This window comes from Microcebus murinus, chromosome 4 (genome assembly GCF_040939455.1).
Source record: "Microcebus murinus isolate Inina chromosome 4, M.murinus_Inina_mat1.0, whole genome shotgun sequence".
Lineage (NCBI taxonomy): Eukaryota > Metazoa > Chordata > Mammalia > Primates > Cheirogaleidae > Microcebus > Microcebus murinus.
This window is the reverse complement of record NC_134107.1, coordinates 9,777,606-9,798,306: the sequence shown is the minus strand read 5'-3', so window position 1 is coordinate 9,798,306 and position 20,701 is coordinate 9,777,606. Positions and strand designations below refer to the sequence as shown.

General features: G+C 60.5%; 1 protein-coding gene and 1 long non-coding RNA gene across 2 annotated transcripts in view; one reads left to right on the top strand and one right to left on the bottom strand.

Annotated features, from left to right (window-relative positions):
- ANO1 (anoctamin 1) overlaps positions 1-16,627 on the bottom strand; it is a 161,321-nt gene extending 144,694 nt beyond the window's left edge. The window contains exon 1 of the mRNA XM_012757662.3: positions 16,518-16,627. Coding sequence (XP_012613116.1) covers positions 16,518-16,551 — 34 coding nt within the window. The 5' untranslated portion in view covers positions 16,552-16,627. The remainder of the gene's footprint in view (positions 1-16,517) is intronic.
- LOC142870571 (uncharacterized) lies at positions 14,060-18,215 on the top strand. Its single transcript, XR_012918904.1, has 3 exons — positions 14,060-16,287; positions 16,555-16,698; positions 17,774-18,215. It is a non-coding gene; the product is annotated as an uncharacterized LOC142870571 (long non-coding RNA).
- The last annotated feature ends 2,486 nt before the right edge of the window (positions 18,216-20,701 follow it).

Genomic DNA, 20,701 nt, shown 5'->3' with positions numbered 1-20,701 from the left:
TTTTTTGTTTCCTGTTTACTCGAAAGTGCCGATGACACTTCGGGATCTTAATGACATCCGAAGAGCCAAAGAGTGGTGTGCCACTCTAAGGGCTTGCCAAGCCATCTTTTGCATGCGTTGATGCACGTGGTGGCAAAAGGAGAAATTGAGGCTGGGGCCAGTCCCAGGGTCTCCCTCCTGACCCTGCTGATACCCAGAGCGAGACCCGACCCACCACACGGCCAGGAAGCAGGGGAACAGAGCAGAGGGGCCTGCCCTCCAGGGGTGGCGGCCAGGTGGCCATCTGTCCCAGGCGACCACTCAGCCTGGATGGATTAGATCCTCCATGAAGGAAAGTGCCAGAGCGTCCTGTCTGAGACGCGGCCTGTGCCCCGGTCTAATGACTGCGAAGACCAACGCAAGGGCCCCGGTGGGGCACTCTCGTGCACAGGGAAGTTTCCTTGAGACTCAGTAGTGTCGCCGGCTGACTCTCCCTGCAGTGGGGGCTGGTGAGGGAGGGGCTGCGCCCTCACAGGAGCTGGACTCAGACATCATTTCTACGGGTGAGGTTGAGGAGGCCGTTCAGGATGGCAGGGTGGCCCGGCCACTCCACCCCAGGCCACGACGCTGACCTCTCCTGGGCCCAGGTCCTGCCCCTCCCCCTGGTTGGCAGGGCCCCTCTGTCTGCTCCTGAGCCTTTAACCCGATGAGCACACACACAATGCCACTTCCAGAAAGAAGCCAAATCAGGCTGTTTAAAAGGCTCATGTCAGAATAAGTTCCTCCATGGGAATCCAAAAAGAAAAGAGGGGAGGAAGGGAGGGAGCAGATAGGAAGGAGGCTCCGGAGCTATAGTTAGCAGCCCGGGTTGGCGGTGGCACTCTGATTGCAGGGCACGCGTCCTAACCCGGGCACTCCAGCAAGGCACGCCGTGTAATTAAGTCAAACCAACTGCGCGCTGTCGACCCCTGTCCCTACCCCACTCCGAGATTTATTTAATAACCTGTGAACTGGGAAGGAAAAAAATCATCCAGGAAACCTTGCTCGGGTCATTTATTTTAAAATTATTGGTATAAAAATATCCCGGGTGGTGATTTACGTGCAGGGAGTGGCGGAGGAAGTCAGGGACTCCCCTCCCCGACCGGCCAAGCCTCGTTTGTCTCTCGGGCTCGGCAAGTTCCTCCGCAGTTTCCATTATGATTTCAAGTCATAGTCGCTACTTTATATCGCAAATAAATCTCCATAATAGCTCGGAAATATTATGTGTATTAATAGCGCCTGTAAAAACATCCGAAAAGCTCGCATCCGCTGGATACGCTCCCCCGGGATTCGGAACAGCCCGGCGGGCCCGCAGATGCCGCCTGGGGCCGCGCAGGGGCCCCTCGCCGCCGCCCCCACCCCGGCCCAGCCCAGCGCTGCCGGCCATCTGTCTGTCGCGCCCCAGCGGCCTGCGACCCACGGACAAAGGCCCTCCCCTCGCACCTGCACCCCGGAGCAGCTCCGGACGTCCCACCACCAGAGAGCGGGGTCCCTGTCTCCTGCCCCTCGCGCGCCCCCTAGTTCTCAGGACTCCGCAGCCCCCCTGCGTCCCAGACGCAGCTGCAGCCGCGCTCACTGTCCCACGCCCTGGATACTCACGGGCTGCGGGGGCTTCCTCGGGGCACAGCCCCTCCAGGCCGATGTCGCCCTCCTGCATGGCGCAGTCCCCTGCCTGGGTCTGGTGCGTCCCAGACGCACGGGGTTCAGGAGCTGGAGGGACGAAGTCACCTCTCGACGTCTGCAGCAGCTCCGAGGGCCAGGGTCCGAGCCCGGCTCCAGAGGGGACGGTCCCCCTCCTCCGCAGAGGCAGGACGCAAAGCCGCCCGCGCTGCCAGAGCCAAAGCCAAACTTGGCTGCCCTAGCGCACAGCCGCGCCGCTCCTCCCCCTGGGCTTTTTGGTCTGGGGGTCCTGGCGACCTCCCCGCCCCCCGAGGTTACCTGCGGACACCGCCCTCGCCCCGCCCCGCGCACCTCCCCCGCGGCCACCCGGACGCCGCCGCGGAGCCAGCGAGCAAGCGACCAGGTCGAGCAGCCTTGCGCTGGGCCCGCGCTCCGGCCCTCCCCCGGCCTCCCGCGGCGCGGGGCGCGTTTCCACGGCTGCCGGACATCTTATCAGTCTGGGCAGGCAATGGGGCCCCGAGCGGCCCAGAGCCGCGCGCCCCCAGCCAGGGCCCCAGGGGAGGGTGTTGACTAAGGGGGGCCGTGGGCTTGGACGGCCCCTGAGAGACGGGGCGCAGCCTTGGGCGCCAGCAGTTCCGGAGGTGGCCCTGGTGCCAGCATCTGTAGAGCGTCCTGGCCCTGCCCTCAGGTGGCAGGACCCTAATTAATTATTGTCAATTTGTCCTATGCAGGGGCTGAAGCCAGGGTGGCAAGGAGCTGGAGGTTATAGGGCTGTGCAGGGCCTGACCTGTCACCCCACCCCCATCCCACAGCCCGTGCAGAATTTAGGAGTCTGCACAAAGTGAGAACTGCTCCAAAGTAGCAGCAAAGTCCTTTTATTTGAAGATCCCAGCTACCTGAATTTGGCCAGGGGCAACCAGGGTCCCAGTCAGGGATGTCACCCACATCCCCCTCCTTTCCTCCTCCCCACCTCAGGCCACATCCCTGCAGCCTGGCTCAGGGCAGGGGGCCAGGAGGACCCCTCTCCAGCCCTGCCAAGCTCAGAAACTGAGGTCTGGACAATTCGGCATCCTCCCAGACGGCAGCGATGTGGGCACAGGGGAGGGCGTGGGGAACGGCAGTGACGGCGCCTCCTTGTGTATCTGCAAACGCACACCCCTGACATCTCCAGATAAATACAATAAATTCTCAGGCAGAACCACGGTAAACAAAACATTAAGCTGCTCCCTGCCTACAGGAGGGGAGGCGCGGACGGGGCCAGGGTCTGAACTTTTGAAAGGTCATCTTACAGTTTCTGCGCCCCCAGGGAGGAGCCAGGCTGGTGCCGGGGTAGGACCAGCGTGTGCTGAGGACCCATGGAGCACCCATGGAGCACCTGCCGAGGTAACACAAGGTGCCCAACTTCGGCTGGACCCGCAGGAAGACAGACCCGGCCATCCCACGGGGCACAGCCCACACCCACATGGACATGGAAGGGACACTGGACGGAGTGTGAACGTCCTCCCTGCTCCCCGCCGGGCCTGCTGGGATTGGTACCCACGGCTGCGGCCCACCCCTGCGTGGAAGACGCGGGTAGCAGCAAAACCACAAGGAAATATTTCCTGCCCAGTTCGCCATCCCAAAGCCTCCTTCTTCTAGACGAGTCAGCCCTGCGTTCTCCTCGGGCATTGTTTCTTTGCAGTGTGGACTAGGAGACTGGGAGCCGGGACACCTGGTGGGATTTCTTATTCGCTGTGGACGCAGGGCGCCCTGTGCCCGCTTGCCGAGAGGCCGAAGCATGTGCCACGTACCCCGGACGCCTGCCCCAGGAGGGGAGAGTAGGCTGGGTGGGAACTGGGTGCTGTCGTGGGCCCCTGGGGAGGCTCACGGTTCACAGACCCTCTCCATCTGACCATTGTTGTGCAGGAGTCAAGATAAAAACCCATTTTTCTTGGAAGGGTCTGATCGCCAACGTGATACATAGCAATTGCTCAGTTATGTAAATACGCAGGGAAAATTTTAGAATTCTTACCCCTGGAATGATGAACTATAAGCCAAAAAGGCTCAGGGTAAAAAAAATGTAAATACCTACGGAGACTATTTTTAACTGTCATTGTTTACCTTTTTGGGACAGAGATGGGCTATTGTACATTTAGCCGGCTTTAAAATGCACATTGTTTAATGCATTATTATTAGCAGAAATATGTTAAACAGCCATTAATAGATGCTGATTCATTCTGATTAAAGCCACTTTTTTCTTCTTTTTGTTTTCCCGGCTCCAATTAGGCTGCGTTCAGATGAAACCCTTTGGCTGTGTCCAACATATGCAAATATGCCGGTCCACAGACCCAGAAGTTGAAAAAGATATTTTAGTAAATACCTGAACCAGCTCATTTTAAAAAGATTCGTCTCGGCTGCTATTTTGGAAAATGCTGTCACGTGAGAGCGATGTCAAGCTGGGGAAAGGCTGGGTTGCCCATGTGGCCCGATGGGGACAGGTGGCCCGGAAGAGGAGTACCTGGAGTCCCCAGCCCACTGCCGGGGAGCCCCATGGCTCAGCCCCTCTGAGGCTGAGGAGCTCCCCGCACCCTGCGCATGCCAGGGAGATGTTTATGTTAAGCAGAGAGGGGCAAGTGGCCTGGTTCGGGGAGGTGGCATGCCTGTCATTACAACACACAGCCATCATTACGGAGTACAGCGGAATACAGTAATCTCGGCACACAATGCTTGTAATTATGGAAAATGGTTTCCCTTTTCGGTGAAGGAGGGAGAGAAGGCAGCTCTTGGCGAGGCCGGGGCCAGCGCTCACCCCCTGGGCTTGGCCCGGGTTTAAAATAGGCTTTGCAGGGTGAGGCCCTGGCCCAGCCGCTGGGACAGGCTCGGCCCTGTCCGAAGCCAGCCTGCCCGAAGCCCCGGCCTCATCATACACGGGAGCCTGGTGGCGACGCTGAGCTTGCAGTTGACTCTCCAAGGCCACCAGCAGCGGCACCCGGGTCTCCCCTGCTCCCAAATGTTGCTCAGCCTCAGCAGAGGCCAGAGGCCAGAGCCGATTGATGACAGTCACACCACCTGTGGCCACATCCCTCTCAGGGCATCATCTGCTCAGGAGACACCCAGATTGTCACACACCCCGGCCCCAACTGTCACTGGTCATCACAACACACACAGGGGCTCAGGGCGCTTAAATGCCGACTTCTCCTGGCCTGGGAAGGCCTGTTGCCAGCTCCACTTGGCCCTTTGAGCACCTGCTGTGGGTGGGCCCTCACCCAGGTTGGCGGGGGGATGGGAGGCGCAGATTGAGTAAGGCAGAGCCCCCCCCCCAGGGCTGGCCCACCACGCGTGGAGGAGCCAAGCAAGGGGAGGTGGAAGTCGAGTGGAGCCCAGGGCCTCAGCAGTTGAGCAGAGAGAGTCCCTGATCCTACCTTGGGCAGGTTACTTCTCGGCACCTCAGTTTGCACGTCTGTGAAATGGGCCTTGGCAAAGCTGTTGGTTGGAGTTCCGTGGAGCTAGGACAAGAATCCAACTTCCAGCCCAGAACCTGGCGTGTCACAGGGTCAGGGCATAGCTGTTTGCATCATCCTCAGCTCAGTCAGATGGGGCAGTGTGGCAGAGGGTGACACGCCAGTGGAGTCCACCCCTAAGGAGCAGATTGCAGCTGGCAGTGTCCCCTGACCTGGGGCAGAGCGTGGGTGAGTTTTCCAGGTAGAGGGTGGCTTTCGGGGGTCCTGGCAGAAGCTGGGTGGAGACACAGAGGTGGGGACCAAGGCACCGGGCAGGGATGGGAGCACATGGCGGGGCTGGTTAGTGATGGGGGGGCCCCAGGCGGCTGCACTGGGCAGGGCTGGGGGAGTGTCTTTTTTTTAAATTAAAAATATTATTGAGGTGAAGTTTACATCATATAAAACGAACCATTTTAAAATGCACAATGTAGTGGCATTTCGCCGAACCTTCACAATGTTGAGCAACCTCATTTCTATCCAGTTCTAGAACATTCCATCACTCCAGAGTAAAAACCCCAACCTACTGGCAACCCCTTCCCATCTCCTACCCTCCCCCAGCCCATGGCAACCACCCATCCTCTTTCTGTCGCTGTGGATTTGTCGGTCGTGGGCATTTCACAGGAGTGGAATCACACATTAGATGGCCTTTTGCCATCCTCTGGCTTCTTTCAGTGTCTGAGGTTCATCCGCACGGCGGCTCGTATCAGAACTGCGCTTCTTTCTATGGCTGAACGCCGTTCTATGCTGTGTGTGCGCCGCAGCTTGTTTGTGCATTTGTTCGTGGCTAGACCTCGGCCTGTTTGCAAAGGGTCCTCCGAAGGGATTAGAGAGAGCCCACGCCGGTGCGTGCAGGGCGGGGTGGGGCTGGGCCTGGCCAGCAGGGGGGAGCAGGGGGGCTTGGCTCCCAGCTGGGGACCTCCCTGGCCCAGCCTCCTGGGCAGCTGCTCGCCCCGGGTACCAGGGGCTCCCGGCAGCAGAACGCGGTTGCTGGAGTGACGGTCCCCCGCTCTGACCCAGGGGACCCGTAGCTGCAGCAGGCATCCGTCTGTGGGCTGGACTTGCGGAGGGGCCCCCGGACAGACGGGGCAAGCTGTCTGCCTGTGCTTGTCCTCGGGGAAGTCTGTTTATTTAACAACACTTAGAGAGCACTTATTGTGTGCCAGGCCCCGGGCCAAACACTTTATAAACCTCAGCTCATCGGATCTGTGCAGCAAGTCCGCGTGGTACGTGCTACCATCATTCCTGCTTTACAGATGAGGACGCGGAGCCTCAGAGAGGTGAAGTTACTTGCCCGAGGTCACACAGCAGGTAGTGAGAGATCCGGGACTCAAACACCCTGGCTCCAGAGCGTGCTCCGCCTGCTCTGCTGGGAGCTAGAAAGCCGACATTCCCGGACACCAGCCACGCGAGCTTCACGTCTCTAATTGGAGCCGGATTCGTGATCTTCCTGTGTTATGATTTCCTTCATATCTTTCTTTGATCCAACTCACTATTTCAAACTCCATTTTTTAATTCTGGCAAAGCATACTAACATAGAATTTATCATTTTAACCATTTTGAATGTATAGCTCAGTGGCATTAAGTACAACACGTGGTCATGCAGTCATCGCCATAATCTATCTGCAGAACTCTCTTCATCTTGCAAAACCGAAACTCTGGCCCCGTTGAACAATAACTCCCTGCCACCAGCCTCTGGCACCTGCCACACTGCTTACGGTCTGCACGAATTTGACTGCTCCGGGGACCTCCCTGGACTCACTCAGGGTTTGTTCATTTTGTGTCTGGCTTAGTAGCATAATGTCCTCGAGGTTCACTCACGTTGCAGCATGCATAAGAATCGTCTTCCCTTTCAGGGCTTATCAAACTTCGGTTTTAAAGAACCCAGTGTCATTATTGGAAATGAAGATAAGAATCCCCGACCGTAAACAGAAGGTGATCGTGTCATAAAGCACAACAAAAATGCAATGATGCTGCTCAGTTCTACCTGCAAACACTGGGGGGTCCTGAACCCGACCCCACACTGCCGGCTGGGGGGACTTGTGTGGGACGGAGGGGTGCGGGACCTGCTCAGCCCCCCGAAGTCTCCAAGAGAAGTGGACATGGAAGCCCGTTCTCGCCACGTGCCGCCAGCCTCCTATGGGGCAGGTCCTGGCGCCACCTGAAATCGATTCCCTTTGCACCTAAGAGAGTTTTGCAGGACGCCAGCAGCTGGGCCGTGCATTAGTGGGAAATGCAAGCGTGACGCTGGCTTCTGTGTGGTACAAGGGTTTTCCGAGCTGACACTGTGCCCCTCACGTTTGTTACCTGCCTGTTAGGAGGCAAGGAGGTGGCCCTAGGCTCAGAGATGTCGGGCCACTCGCGGCACCAGAATTAAGCATTCACTTTAATTATTTTTATCTGTCTCTCCTCAACCCCAGGAGGTATGAAGTACTCTTCCCATTCACAGCTGAGGAAACTGGCACAGAGAGGGAGAATGGCGTGCCCAAGTCCACACAGCTGGCAAGTGGCAGAATTTGGATTCAAACGCAGGTGCAACTGATTCTAGAAGTTTCTAATCAGCTCCAGAACTCTTTCTGCAGTACCCTATCGACCTTCCATTTATCTCTCTGGAATTCAGAATTAGCATGGACGGACTCAGTGCTCCAGTTGCAACACATTAGTACCAGGAATAACAAGACAGGTATGGAAACAACAGGAAAACACCCCACGTTCAGTCCCTGCGGTTCGCTGCCTTCAAACCTGGACGCTGGGCTCCTTGGCCTCTCCTCAACCTTCAGCTTGTTTGTTTGCAGCTGGGGCAGGTGAAAGGCCTGCGGGAGGCCTCTCAGCTCCGAATCTTCCAGGGATGACTAGCATCTAGCCGCCTGTTTACCCTCGAGGCCGCACATGGCTCTCCAGGATTTGGAATTAAACGGACTCTAATTAATGGTGCAAATATTTACGCTCAATATGCGAGCAAAGAAAACACAGCCTGGTTTATTTCAGAGTAAATAGCACCGATGCCAGCGCTCTTGGCATAAAACAGAGGTGAGATTACGAACTCTAAATATGTTTCTAAGTTATTTGAAGATGGCAGATTCATAGAGAAAGTCCCTTCTGTAATTGAAAGCACTTGGTGGCTTTTCTCCTTGGAAGGTCACAGGGACATTCAGGCGGCCCTGAATAGAACTTTCATTCAGGAGCGATGGGAAAATACCTCTCGAGAGAAGGGTAACCTCACACCGAGTGTCGTTTAAAAATAGGGCGATCGAGGCGGCATTTGCAGTCACCCGGTGAGTCTGCTCCTCGGGCCGGCGCTTTGAGGTGCTCTGCCAACAAAAGCATTCCCCGTTGCCACTGGGCGGGGGTGGCGGCCTGGCGAACTGACCCGAGGGTCGGCTGGCAGTGCCCGGCTTCCCGGAACCCCCAGGCAAAGCTCAAAGTCGCTCCGGTTCTTTGGTCCAAGGGAGCGGAGTGTCCCACGCTCCTCCCCCTCTTCTTTAATGTGGGTTTGGGGGTGACAGTTCCCAGGGAAACAGCCCGCTCGAGCTGCCCGTGGGGACGCCCAGCCCCGCCGGCCAGGCCTCTTCCCCGGAGGGCCCTGGGCAACCCTCCTCGAGTGTCCCTCTGGGAAACTTTCCTTGGCCCCTGCCAGCCACCGCATGCAAATGACAGCCCCTGAGAGAGGGGGCTGCTCACAAACGCTCTTTGGAGATATCGCTTTCCTCCCGTCGTCGTTTAAGGGAATCTGAGAAGCAAAAGCAACACCCGACCTCAGAAATCTCCAAAGGGCCCAGAGCAGTGGCGACTTCCCGCCCACGGTGGCTCCGGGCGGGGGTCCCCGGCGCACAAAGCCACGGGGCTGCAGCCGTCTCAGGGGACAGCCCTGCTGAGGAGCTGGCTTCCTTTGTCCTTGAAAAGGGAGGAAAGTCTGTGTCCCCAGGCCACCCTTACGATGACACAGGTTTGGCTTTGCAATCTCAACTAATGTCCGTGTCCCCAGGCCATGCTTCCAACAGGGAGCTGCCGGCCACTCTTAGTCGTCCGTGCAGCCCAGGGCTGGGGTGGGCTGTGCGCCGTCCCCTGGCCCGCCCCGCTCGCAGGTGGTCGGGCAGGTCGCAGAGCCAGCCTCCCGCCCGGCCGGCGCTGGTGACGGGGAGCCCCGGCCAGGACATTTCGTGGTTTGGGACAAGATCGGCCACTTCCAGGGTCTTTGAATGTGGCAGCGGGAACCGTCTTGGGATGGACTGGCCTCTCCCACTGTGACGGCACACACGGAACACGACTGTCGTGTTGTCACCTGTGCCAGGTTGCTTTGACTAGTGGAGTGACGCCCGGTGGGTACATCCGGCCCCTGTTTTAACTTCAGCCATCTTGGGCGAGCGGGGCGGCCACCCTCCCATCCCGAAGGACGGTGACAAGTGTCCTCCACGCGCCGGGAAGCAGAGGAGAGCGGGTGTGGGCCCACCCCCGGGTGCGGGCCGGGCCTCACCACGCACCACGGGACCGGGCAGCGTTCTCACGCTAGCCCTGCTTTCCTTCCCCGTCTTCCAGGGGTGACGGCAGCCCCGGAGCACCCACTCCTGGGGTGAGCACGCAGCGCGCCCTGCAGGCCACGCCGGACACCAGCCAGCCCCTCTCCAAGCCCGGATGTTCGCGGCCGTCCTCAGTCTCCCGACACGCGCCGGTAGCAGGCGGGTGGCCTCTGTGGGGGTCAGGCGGCCGGGACAGGGACTACACCCCTTGGACAGCAGACACGTGTTGTCTCCGCCCTGCAGGCTGAAGTCCACGATCACCGTGTCATTGCAGGGCTGGTTCCTCCCGAGGCCCCTCTCCGGGGCTGGCAGCCGGCGTCTCCTCCCTGTGTCCTCACATGGCCGTCCCTTGTGCCTGTCCGTGTCCTGACCTCCTCTTCTTGTAAGGACACCGGGTCTGTGGGATGAGGGCCCACCCTGGTGACCTCATTTTAACCTGACACAGCCACCTGGTGGGGGGCGGGGTTAGGACCTTGGCGTGTGAATGGGGAGGGGGACACAAGTCAGCCCGGAGGAGACAGTTTGGTGAAAGGACTATTACGGAGACTGGGGTATCGACAATGCACCCGCAACCCAGAGGGCGACGGGGACAGGGGACGCAGTCCGTGAAGACCAGGCCTGGGGACTGAGGAGGGGCAGAGCACAGCAGATGAGCGCCTGGCCCCCGCTATGCGGGCAAAGTAATAAAACAAACACCATAGGAACTGTCGGGCTGCCGCGGTCCTGCCAGTCCCTAGGGTCACAGGGCTCCGGCCCTGCTGATCTAGAATGCCAGCTGCGCCGCGGGTAGACGAGCCCAGCTCCCGTTGCGGTGGACACGTGGCCCCGGCCGGGCCGGTCAGGTGCTCTGTGAGCGGCTCGGCGCCTGGGCCAGGGAGGGCGGCCGGCACTCTCCTGGCGCTGTCCGGGGGCCGGGGCTGCCGCGTGCAGTGCCAGGGCTGTCCTGCGCCAGCGTGCGGGCTGGGCACTGGCCCTCCTGCTCGCCGCTCTCCCAGACTGCCTTCGCCCCTGCGTGTCACAGAGCCTCCCACCCATCCCGTTCTTCTTCAGACAATAGCCGGGCCCCCTTTCTGTTGGGGACCGGCTGGCTGTCGGTCACAGGCATCTGCCTTCTGAGCCATGGGCGTGGTCTGATTTCATGGACACCATAAACTGTCAAACGGCGACTTGGGGAGGTGCTCTGGGCAGATGCTTAAAGCCCCCTGGTCCCCTCAGGTGGCCCCCGTGTCCCTGGGTCCAGGTGTCGGGGCCAAGAACACGTGGTTCTGCTGCGTAAGAGACCAGTGATTCACACCTGCCTGCCTTCGACCAGCCCAGCCATCTTGGGCAAGTGCCTTTTCCTTTCCGTGCCTCAGTTTCCTCATCTGTACAATGGGCGTCCATTACAGTGCCTCGCCCAAGGTTTGTCATGGAGAGAAAGTGACCAAAAACAGGTGGAATAGCCTGCCTTGCCCACAGCAACCATCTATCAGTGCTAAATATTGTTTTTAACATCTCACTTTCCAAACCGTACTTTCCCTGCGCCACTTTTTCCTTGTGAACTTCCAAATGGTTTTAATTTTTTGAGGAATTTTAAAAATTTGGGTGAGCTACCTTATAATCTTTTTAGAACAAGATGGGATCTAAATGCATGTGATAAAGTAGGACACGTGCTGGGACTTCTTACACTGCCCGAGAAGAAGAACTCCCCGGACTTGCTAGACTTGGGGAGGGAAAGTATTTTTCACCTTTAATAGAGCCTATATCAGGGCCAGTAGAAAATATTTAGAAAGGTCGAAGCGTTTCTTGAGCACTCGGATCACCTTGGCACATGCACAGTGCTGAGGGTACAGTGATTTTTTTTTTTAAGTCTCTGCTATGATGGAAATTATATTTTTATGGGGGAGAAAGAGAATAAGCCAATGTTATCATGCCAGATAGTGAGGGGGTTTTAAGGAAAAATGAGGCAGAGTGAGGGGGCAGAGAATGACAAGATGCCAGAAGGGGGGCTGGGGAGGGCCCTGCCAGGGACAGGAAGTGTGTCATCCGGGCTGGAGGAGGGAGGAAGGACACTCAGGCCCAGGGAATGGCCGTGGAAAGGCCCTGAGGGCTGCTGGCTGTCCCTGACCCAACTCGCCAGCTCTCTTAGGAATGCTGGTGGGGGCGGAATCCTCTGGGATTTGTGAGCCGAGTCTTCAGGCTTAACCCCAGGGATATGTCGATACAGTGTATTTACGCAGAAATGCAACAAAGTACAGAGTGGGAGGGCCAGGAAAAACATCCAATTGGTCATGAATTGTTTTAAGGCTCCAGGAAGATGATACATATGATATGAATTACAGCAGTTTACAGTTTCCAAAGCAGGAAAAAAAAAATACACAGCGGGCGCGTGCAGGTGGAGCTTACACAGGAAATGCGGTGGTTCCCTTGTTGGAGAGGCAGTCGTCTCATGCCTGGGCCCACTTAAAACTCTGCCTGGGCACACACAGACCGCCCCGTTCGCTTTAGGCTGAGATCTGCTGGCCGCTCCAAACAGCCTGCGGGGCAAACACTCCGCCTGTCAATCTCTCTGAACTCGCCTTCGCTGTCCTTTCTCTGGGTGACAGTCGACGGGGTGACAGTCACCTTTTTGAGAGCTGAGAGAGGAGGGACTCCCGGGCGCACACAGGGAGGGCCGCCTGCACCGGGGCGTCAAAGCCACTTAGCATCAGCCCCCCCGGCCTGGGGCTCTGCAAACGCAGCCTCCTCCGAGACCCAGGTCTGTGGTCCGGGAGGCACGACAGGCAGGCGGCGGCCAGCGGGGTAGGGCTGGGGGTCTGAAAAAGGAAAAAGGAGGAGAAGGCAACAGAAAAGGCAAAAAGGAAACGTTTTATTAAAATGAAGAAGAAGAGAAGAAAAAAAGAGTGAGTGGCCCCTGGTCTGCCTGTTAAAACACCAGTCATCATTCAGTCACTCAACAAACACACAGATCGTGTGCCAGGCTCCTGGGAAATAGCCGTGAACAGAGCACGCAGAGCTCCTTGCCCTGGTGGACCCTGAAGTCTAGAAAACTCCATGGGGCAAATTGTGTGGAGCATAGAGTCACATGCTGTCTAGGCTGGAAAGAACTCAGAGACCACAGGGAGCAAACATCCCATTTTATAGATGAGAAGACCAAGGCGCTACAGACTGACAGTTCTCCTCCCTGCCTCCCACATTAATTCTTTGCCTTTTTCTTAATACGAGATTCCCCTAATTTTTAGCTGGCACGTGACCACTGAGAACCCAAACTGCACATCCCGGCCTCCCTTGCAGCTAGATGTGGCCCCGGGACTAAGTTCAGGCCCGTGCAAATGAGTGAAACTATGTGGACAACTTCTAGGAAGTTGCCTTTGCGCTTTCTCTCTCCCCTTTGCTGGAATGCAGGTCTGATGGCTTGAGCTCAAGCAGCCATGCTGGGCCATGAGGTGAATCTTTCAACTTCTCTCATATGAGGGAGAGTAATTTCCACCTTTGGGAAGATAGCATTTCTGCCTCTCGCTGCTGAGTCCACAGAAGCCCTTCCTGGGTCCCCTCTCCCTGCAAGGTGGCCGCCGAACTCCTCCCTCCTCCCAGCGGAGAGCAAACAGCCCAGAGGAGCGCGGCCTTCCTGGGAAGGCCACAGGGCTCCTCGTACATAACAGGCCGCTTCGCCCTGGGGAGCAATTGCCCAAGCACGCGGCCCCGCCCCAGGGTGCCGGCCAAGGCCGTGGCCTCTCGAACATTTCCCAACAGACGATCGCATGAGGACACATGGATGAGGCTGGTGACACTCTGAAGGTCCTCGCCACCACGGCGGCTGCCAGCCCAGCTCCGTCCCTGCCTCCCTGTGGCCGAGCTGCTGCAGGGCTGGGGCTGGGGCTGGGGCTGGGGCTGGGGCTGGGGCTGGGGCTGGGGCCCTCGCCCTGAGCCGGGCGGCTGGTGAGCTGACCCCGCAGAGCTCTGGTCGGCCCTCTCATGGCAGCGTCACCGTCTCGGCCTCAGGAGAAAGACCTTCCTTCGGGCCTCCCTCCCGCGCCCTCCTTCCCTTCCTCTCTCCCATCTGTCTGCGCGGCCTGCCCGGTTAACACAGACTTTCCCGCAAACCCTGGGAACAGTGCGCCCCTCTGACTGGGGGACCCCTTCCCTGACTCGCCCTGGCCACGGTCCGGCCATCCCGGCCTCCCGAAGCCCCCGGGCTGCCTTTCTCCCCGCCGTGAGCACCCGCAGCCGGATCTCACAGCTTCTCTCGGCAGAGAGAGACGCGGTTTCCCGGCGGGGTTGGGCGCTGAGGTTCTCCGCCTAAAGAGGAGATGGAGGCGGTGGCCAGAGAGCGCGGCCTTTCCCGCCTCCAGCATCAGACCTCGACTGTCGCCGGGGAAACGCGGCCACGTGCGTCCCGCCCTCGCAGGCATCTCATGACCATCTTACAGATGAGGCAGCTGGGAACCGAGGCATCGACTTGCCCCGGGTGGGTCCCGGCACCAGCTGATCTAGCTGACCCAGCTCGGCTCAGGTCCCGCGATCTTCCTGCCACCCTTCTCAGCCTCCACCCTGGGAGGAAGCCCCTGCCCACGGCACTGGAAGAGAAATATGGGGTCTTTGGTGGCAGCTGGAGGAGGGGCATGGTTTACCACTGGCAGCCACGCACCTGCCCCTCGTCGGGGACCCTTCCCACGGCCTCGGCACCCCTTGCTGGCCCATGGCTGTCCAACACCCTGAAGTGGAGCCCACTCCCATTCAGGCAGCAGTCACCAGGAAAGACCACGGCTAACCTTATTTATACTAGAGTGTGACTGACGGATACATGTCTAAGTACTGCCCTTTGGAGCTGCTGGAGTTATTAATATAATCGAGGGCCCTGAGAACCTCAAGCTTAGTGACAAAGGAATGAAGACCAAGGATGCAGCTTCCAGCAGCACAAGGGCCCCTCCTAGGAGACTCCCTCAAGTTACGGCCCTGCCCTGCCAGCACGAACTGAAGGCCAGGTCCAAAGTTCATGGGCTGTGCAGTTGGCATAGGAGTACCGCTCACTGCAGCCCCTGGACGGAGCCCTGCACAAGAAGGCTCCTGGGAGAGGTAGAGATGGCCTCTACCTGGAGGCCCAAGTTCGGCGCCCTCTAGAAGTACGTACGGCCAGACTCTCCGGGGAGAGAGGCCAGTGCCGTGGAGTGACAGAGCCATGCTGCCACGGCGCCCTCCCCCGTATTTGGCGTGGCCGTCCGGGGGGACATGGCCGGGACCATCTCGGCGCAGGGACCGCAGACACCCGGCACCAGCGCGGAGCCGCCGAGGGCCCCTCTGTACCATCTCACTGCTCGAGTCGCACTCCTCCCCGTCTCAGCTCTCTGACACTTCCAGAACAGACCAAAAACAAAAGTTAGCCCTTTTCCAGCGACTTTGCTCATTCCTGCAAATCCTTGCTCTGCGCCCCCTCTGCCCTTGGACTTGCTCCCAGTGGAGGCCAGAGGGCGGGAGCCGAGGCCAGCCCGGGGCACGTTCCAGCCTCCGCCCGGGGACTCTCCAGGAGGCGGCCGCCCCGCGGGCTCCGGACGGCGGAGAGTGGGAGCCGCCACGCAGGGCCCCTCCTCCCTCGCCCTGCCGTACGGGAGGGGACGTCCCAGCGGCGTCCTGGCGTTCCCACGGTCGGGTGCCAGGGGAGGCCGGTCGGCCTCCTCGCTGCTCGTGCGTTCGTTCACGCATAGACGGAGGGAAGTCGTGCGTCCGCTCGCTCGACCAGCACGGGATAAAGGATGCGCGGGGCAGACGGACGCACGGCCCCAAAGTGTCCCCCCGCTGGTCCCCGATGCCAGGAAGGCCGTCGGGGCCCCCACAGAGCAGGCCCTCCCCAAGGCAGGTTGGCGTGAGTGACGCGGCCCGCCGTGTAGCCCAGTGCCGTCTAGAATGGGACCTGCCGGTCTAGCAGGGAGCGGGGCCCAGAGAGGGGAGGGAACCGCACGAGGCCACACGGACGGGCTGGGGCTGGGTCTCTGCGTGCTCAGCCGCCGGCCCCTGCACAGGAGGCTCTGGAGAGACGTCTAGGGCCCTCGCAGCCCCGCCCGCCCGGCCGTGCGACCCTCCGGCGAGTGCCTTGCTTTCTCTGGGCCTCGGCTCACTCCTGTGTAAAACGGGATCGCAGCAGCGTTCAGCGGGCGCCGGGCCCTGTGCTTGGAGCCCTGCCGCGTCTGAGCTGGCGGCCTTTCCTTACCCAGGGTGCTCTGGGGCGGACGGCAGCCTCAGCCCCACGGACGGAGGAGTGAGCCACGGGGCAGAGAGGTGAGGCCACTCATCCTGGGTGGCCCCGCTGGCAAACGACAGGTCCGAGATCGAGTGCAGCGGGTCTGGCCCCAAAGCCGGAGTCACCCCCAGCGTGGGACCAGCGTTGTAGGCCCCGGGAGGCCGGGCTGTGTCGAGGCCTGGAGGCTGTGCTCGGAGCCGGTGCTCGGGGCACGCACGCAGGGAGGGGTCCCCGATGGAGGAGAGTGGGTTGTGCCCTCGGAACACACTGTGGCCGCATTTTAGAGTCGTCACAACAGAGCGTGGTGCGTTACTGGTCTCAGAGGCCACAGCTGCTGCCAAATACTCTACCACACACAGGACAGCCTCCAGGGCAAAGAGTCGCCGGCTCCAGGTGTCAGCGGTGCCAAGGCCGAGACGCCCCGGGTTCGCGATTACGGCAGGTAGGCAACGTGGCGTGCCGCGGGAAGGCAGCCGGCGTCGGCCTGCCCGCCGGGCCCCGCCCTGCCCTCTCCCGGCTGGGCTGGGCTGGGCACGCACCGAAGCCGCTGCCTGGGTCCACCCCACACCCTCTGCACGGCCACAGAGTGACAGACTGGGTGTCCCGCCTGGGTGGACGGGCAGAGAGTGACGGTCCCCTGGTCCCCCATCCCCAATCCCGAGCCCCCCTTACTGGCCAGCAGGGGGTCCAGCGCCGTCTCCTCCATCAGCTCCTCTCCCACGTGGCTGGCCTCGGGCTTCCCGGTGGCGGGTCTGAATGCCGGGGCCACCCCGGCTGGCTGTGTGACACCTCCGCTGCTGGAATCCCAAGTGAGGCGACAGAAGCCGCGCCCAGGGCGAGCGGAGTTTGCAAAGTGAGTCAGCGGCCAGAAGGCTCGAAGCCAGGTGCTGCGTGTGGGTTAATCATTACTGCAGGGCACTTCCCCGGGAGCACGACCGACCCCCACGGCGGGGCCTTTCCAGCCCTGCCCCGGCCGTGAGCGACCCAGGACCAGCTTAGCCAGGCGCCCACGGCGAGGCGCAGTGTCCGAGGGCCCTCCCTCCCCCCGTGCATGGGGCCCAGCTCTGAGACGCTGGGGTGGTGGAGGGAGAGGGGCCCCATCCCACAGCCCTGCGGGTTCGCGCTTTGCTCGAGTCTCCGCGTGTCCGGCCGGTGCACGAGGTCCGCGGCCGCCTTGCAGAGCCGCGGTGAGGATTAGACGAGGACAGGCAGACGAGCGCCGAGGACGGGGTCCCGGCACACAGTGGGTGCTCATTAAATGCTGGCTGTTTGTCACGCCCCTGCTCTGTCTTGGAAGACCAAGGGTCCCGCCCTGGCTCGTTGCTGCTGTGCCAGCATGTGGCTGGCGCTGGGCGGGTCACTGCTGGATGGGTGGTTATGCCAGGGGCAAGCAGAGGCTCAGCCCAGCTGGGTCTGACGCTCGGCGGGGCGCGCCCCTAAAAAGTCACACTAGGTCCGTGAGGTATGAATCACCTGGACGGTGAAAGGCACTTGTTTCAGGTGAGTGGGTTTGGAAGCAGCAGGACCCAGGTGTGGCCGAAGAGCTCCGACCCGCATGGCCCCCTGGGCCACCTGCCCTGCCTGGTGTTCAGCCCTCGGTGCAGACTTGGGGACCGCAGAGCCCCAGCAGCCGTGACAATGTAGCTGCCCGGTACACACCCTGTACCCCCAATGGGAGAAGGTGGGGACGTAGGGGCAGGGCCTTGAAAGGGACATGGGAAGACTCCTCGGGGGCATGGGGGCAGCTCTGAGATGGCAAGGTGACCATCAGGGGGCAGCCAGGTGGGGCGGCTGAGGACTGCACCTGTCCACACAAACCCGCCCTCCGAGACCTCCAGAGAGATTGGAGGGAGGTGAATTGGAGACTGCCGTTGGCAAGAGATGCAATGATGCATTGCATTCACTAATTCGCCCATTCCCCCTTCCAGAGAACATCTCCCGCGCACCTACGAGGTCCTGCAAGGACGCTTTGGGGCAGAGAGCAGAGGGCGGTGGACCTCTTTGACTGGGTCCCTGACACCAGGCAGCGCCCGTGGGCGTCACCGGGTCTCGTGGAGAGGAAGATGAGTCTGGAAATCCTGTTTTGAGGGCGAGGTTGAGGCGGAACTGTTTCCTCTGCCTTGTGAACCTGCGCCCTGGTCCTGGGCTCAGGAAACCAGGTCTACGCGGACAGTGCAGAGAGCTGCACCCAAGCGGGGAGAATTGCCCTGGCGCTACAGTTTTCTCAGCTGTCGGGCAGCCTAGTCCCCACCCAGGGTGCAGATGCCAGCAGGTTGAAGCTTTGTTTAGCATTTAAAGCCTCCTAATGGGTTTTAAACATTTACACTTGTCTTATTATTAATACCAATGAGTAAAACTCGACCCTTCCAACTGTGTCTGTCCTTGTATAAATACCGTCGGGACAGAAAGGTTGGCCGAGGCTCTCAGCAGCAGCAGCAGCAGCAGCAGCAGCAGCAACGAGTCTTATTTGCAAAAGAAAAATCGCAATAAATTCTCAGGAGAGGAAAAGGCACCTCGCGAACGTAGCTCTAACGTTCGCCGGCTCAGAAACGCCTCTGTTTTCACTCAAGCCCTGGAACGGGTGTCTAGGGGCTCCCCCGGCTTAAATCACGGGTGTGGAAGTTCAAAGCCAGGTTCTGCCACTCAAGGGAGTCGACCGCCCGGAGCTGAGGCCGGGTCACCCCTGCTAGTGTGTGTTTTAAAAGTGACGAACGGTCGTTTCCGCAGGGAAGTGACGACAGGCTCTGGACGGAGCCCTGGGCGCTGGGGCCGCAGGGCCGGCGCGGGCTGCGTCCTGCGTTCCTGCCGGTGCCCTCCTCGCGGGCCGCCGGCCGCTGTAAACAGTGAGATGTAATATTGCCTTATTTGGTCACAGAGCCCAGTTATCACTTGCGGAGGCCTTAGCTTTGCCTTTGACTTTGTGAGAAGCCGTTAATCCCAGGACCCCGCCTGCCGGGCAGTGGGAATGTGGGCGCCGGCTCGGTCTCCCTGCCCCGGCGCCGGGACCCCCATGCGGGCAGAGCCCCCCGGGGCCGTGGCTGACGGGCTTTGCGTGCAGTTTTCTCTCTCGAAGCTGGGGTGCTGCTGCGCCGGGGAAGCCCAGTCCGGAATTCCGGGCCCCTTGCGGTCCTCATGGGACCTGGCGGGACCGGGCCAGGCGTCGGAAGAACCTTGCTCGCGTCTTTGCAGCGTGCACGGAGCTCGCACAGGCTCTGCAAAGCCAAGCCGGGCGTCTCGGAGCAGGGCGGGATTCCGGGACGGCAGGTGTCCCCAGATCCCAGAGGTGTGCAGGGAATGCACCGAACCCGGCCAGGGCAGGCGACAGGGAGCCGGCCGGGCGTGGGCTGGGCACTCGCAGGTGTCCCGGACAGAGCTGCTGGGACAGAGGCTGGACGGTGGGCTTGTCCTGGAAGGGTTGCATGGGGCCCTGGGGCTCGAACCTGGAGCCTGGGGTGCCGAGCAGAGGACCCTCCGTCCTGTCCAGGAGTGCCGGCTGCTCGGCGGCTGTCCAGAGAGGCCCAGGGACGTTTCCCTGTGACCCAGCCGCCCGATCCCCATGGTCTGGGGGCAGGAGTGTCCCCGGGGCCCCTCTGCGGGGGGCCAGCCCCAGGAAAAGCCGTGTGTCCCCTGGGGGCCGTCTGTGGGGGCCTGTTGCTCAGGGTGTTCTTCCCCCACGCTGGCTGAGGCTGTCGGGGTGGGGGCTCTGCGTCCCTACGTTTCCTCTGGGGCGCCCTCTGGGGCGGACGGGGCCGTGTGAGTCACAGGAAGTGGCCACAAAGGGGCTGTGACTCACCAGGTGACCCAGGCCCGGGGGGAAGCCCAGGTCCTCAGCACAGCCGGAGGGGTGGTGCCTCCGTCTGCCAGCCCTGGGCTCAGGCTGCAGCCTGGCCCTGGCCCTGAGCCTCAGTTTGCCCATCTGTGCAACAGGCTTGCTGGGACCTCCTTAGAGGGTGGCTGCGAGAAATCCCGGAGATAGGTTTGTAGAGAGGCCAGTGGTGCCTGGCATGTGGTAGGTGGTCACCTGAGGGTGGGATCAATTAGTATTTTAAATGAGAAAACATCACCTAAATTTTCCAAAAATACTCACATAGAGTGTAACTTCCAGGAAAAAGACCAAAGAGAGGGGCATGCCCTTCCCTCTCCTCTCCCACTGCCTCTGGCCGAGACAGAGCTGTGAGGGCTGGAGCAGGAGCAGCCACGCTAGACCATGAGGTGGCTCCAGACACGGAGGCTTTGCAGCGCCACAGCAGAGGAGAAGCCGGGTCTCCGAGACCCGAGAGCATCATCCCCATCCATGGCCCCGGCGTTTGTACGTGGGAAATGCACTTCCATTTGCTTAAGGCCATGCATACAAGCACTTTGGGGGCTAGGAAGAGCCCTGCAAAAGTGAGGCAATGACTCAGATCTGACTCCCGGGGTGAAGGGCGAGTTAGTCCCCCCCTGCTGTCTGTTTCTCACCTCCTGAGAGGGGTCTGGCGTTAGCGACTGTTCAGCATCCCTTCTCCTGCCCGCTCCCTGCAGTGATGCCTCCCAGCCACTCCCACTGTCCCGCGTCCTCTCTCTGGCCCCGCTGGGTGCCCGGCCCTCCCGCCCCTCCCTGCACGCTGCCCTTCCCCCAGGCCAGTGCCCCCGCTGTTTCGGCGTCCAGAATCCTGCAGCACCCCGGGATTGCAGGGCTTTAGGCAGCGTGGAAGGTGGCGCTCACCTGTGCGTGTGCCACGCGGTGACCCCAGCCTCTGCGGTGACCCCAGCCTCTGCGGTGACCCCAGCCTCTGCGGTGACCCCAGCCTCTGCTGAGACGCCAGCCTTCTCCCACGTGGCCTGGCCGCTGTTGGCCAGCGCCCCACCCTGCAAAG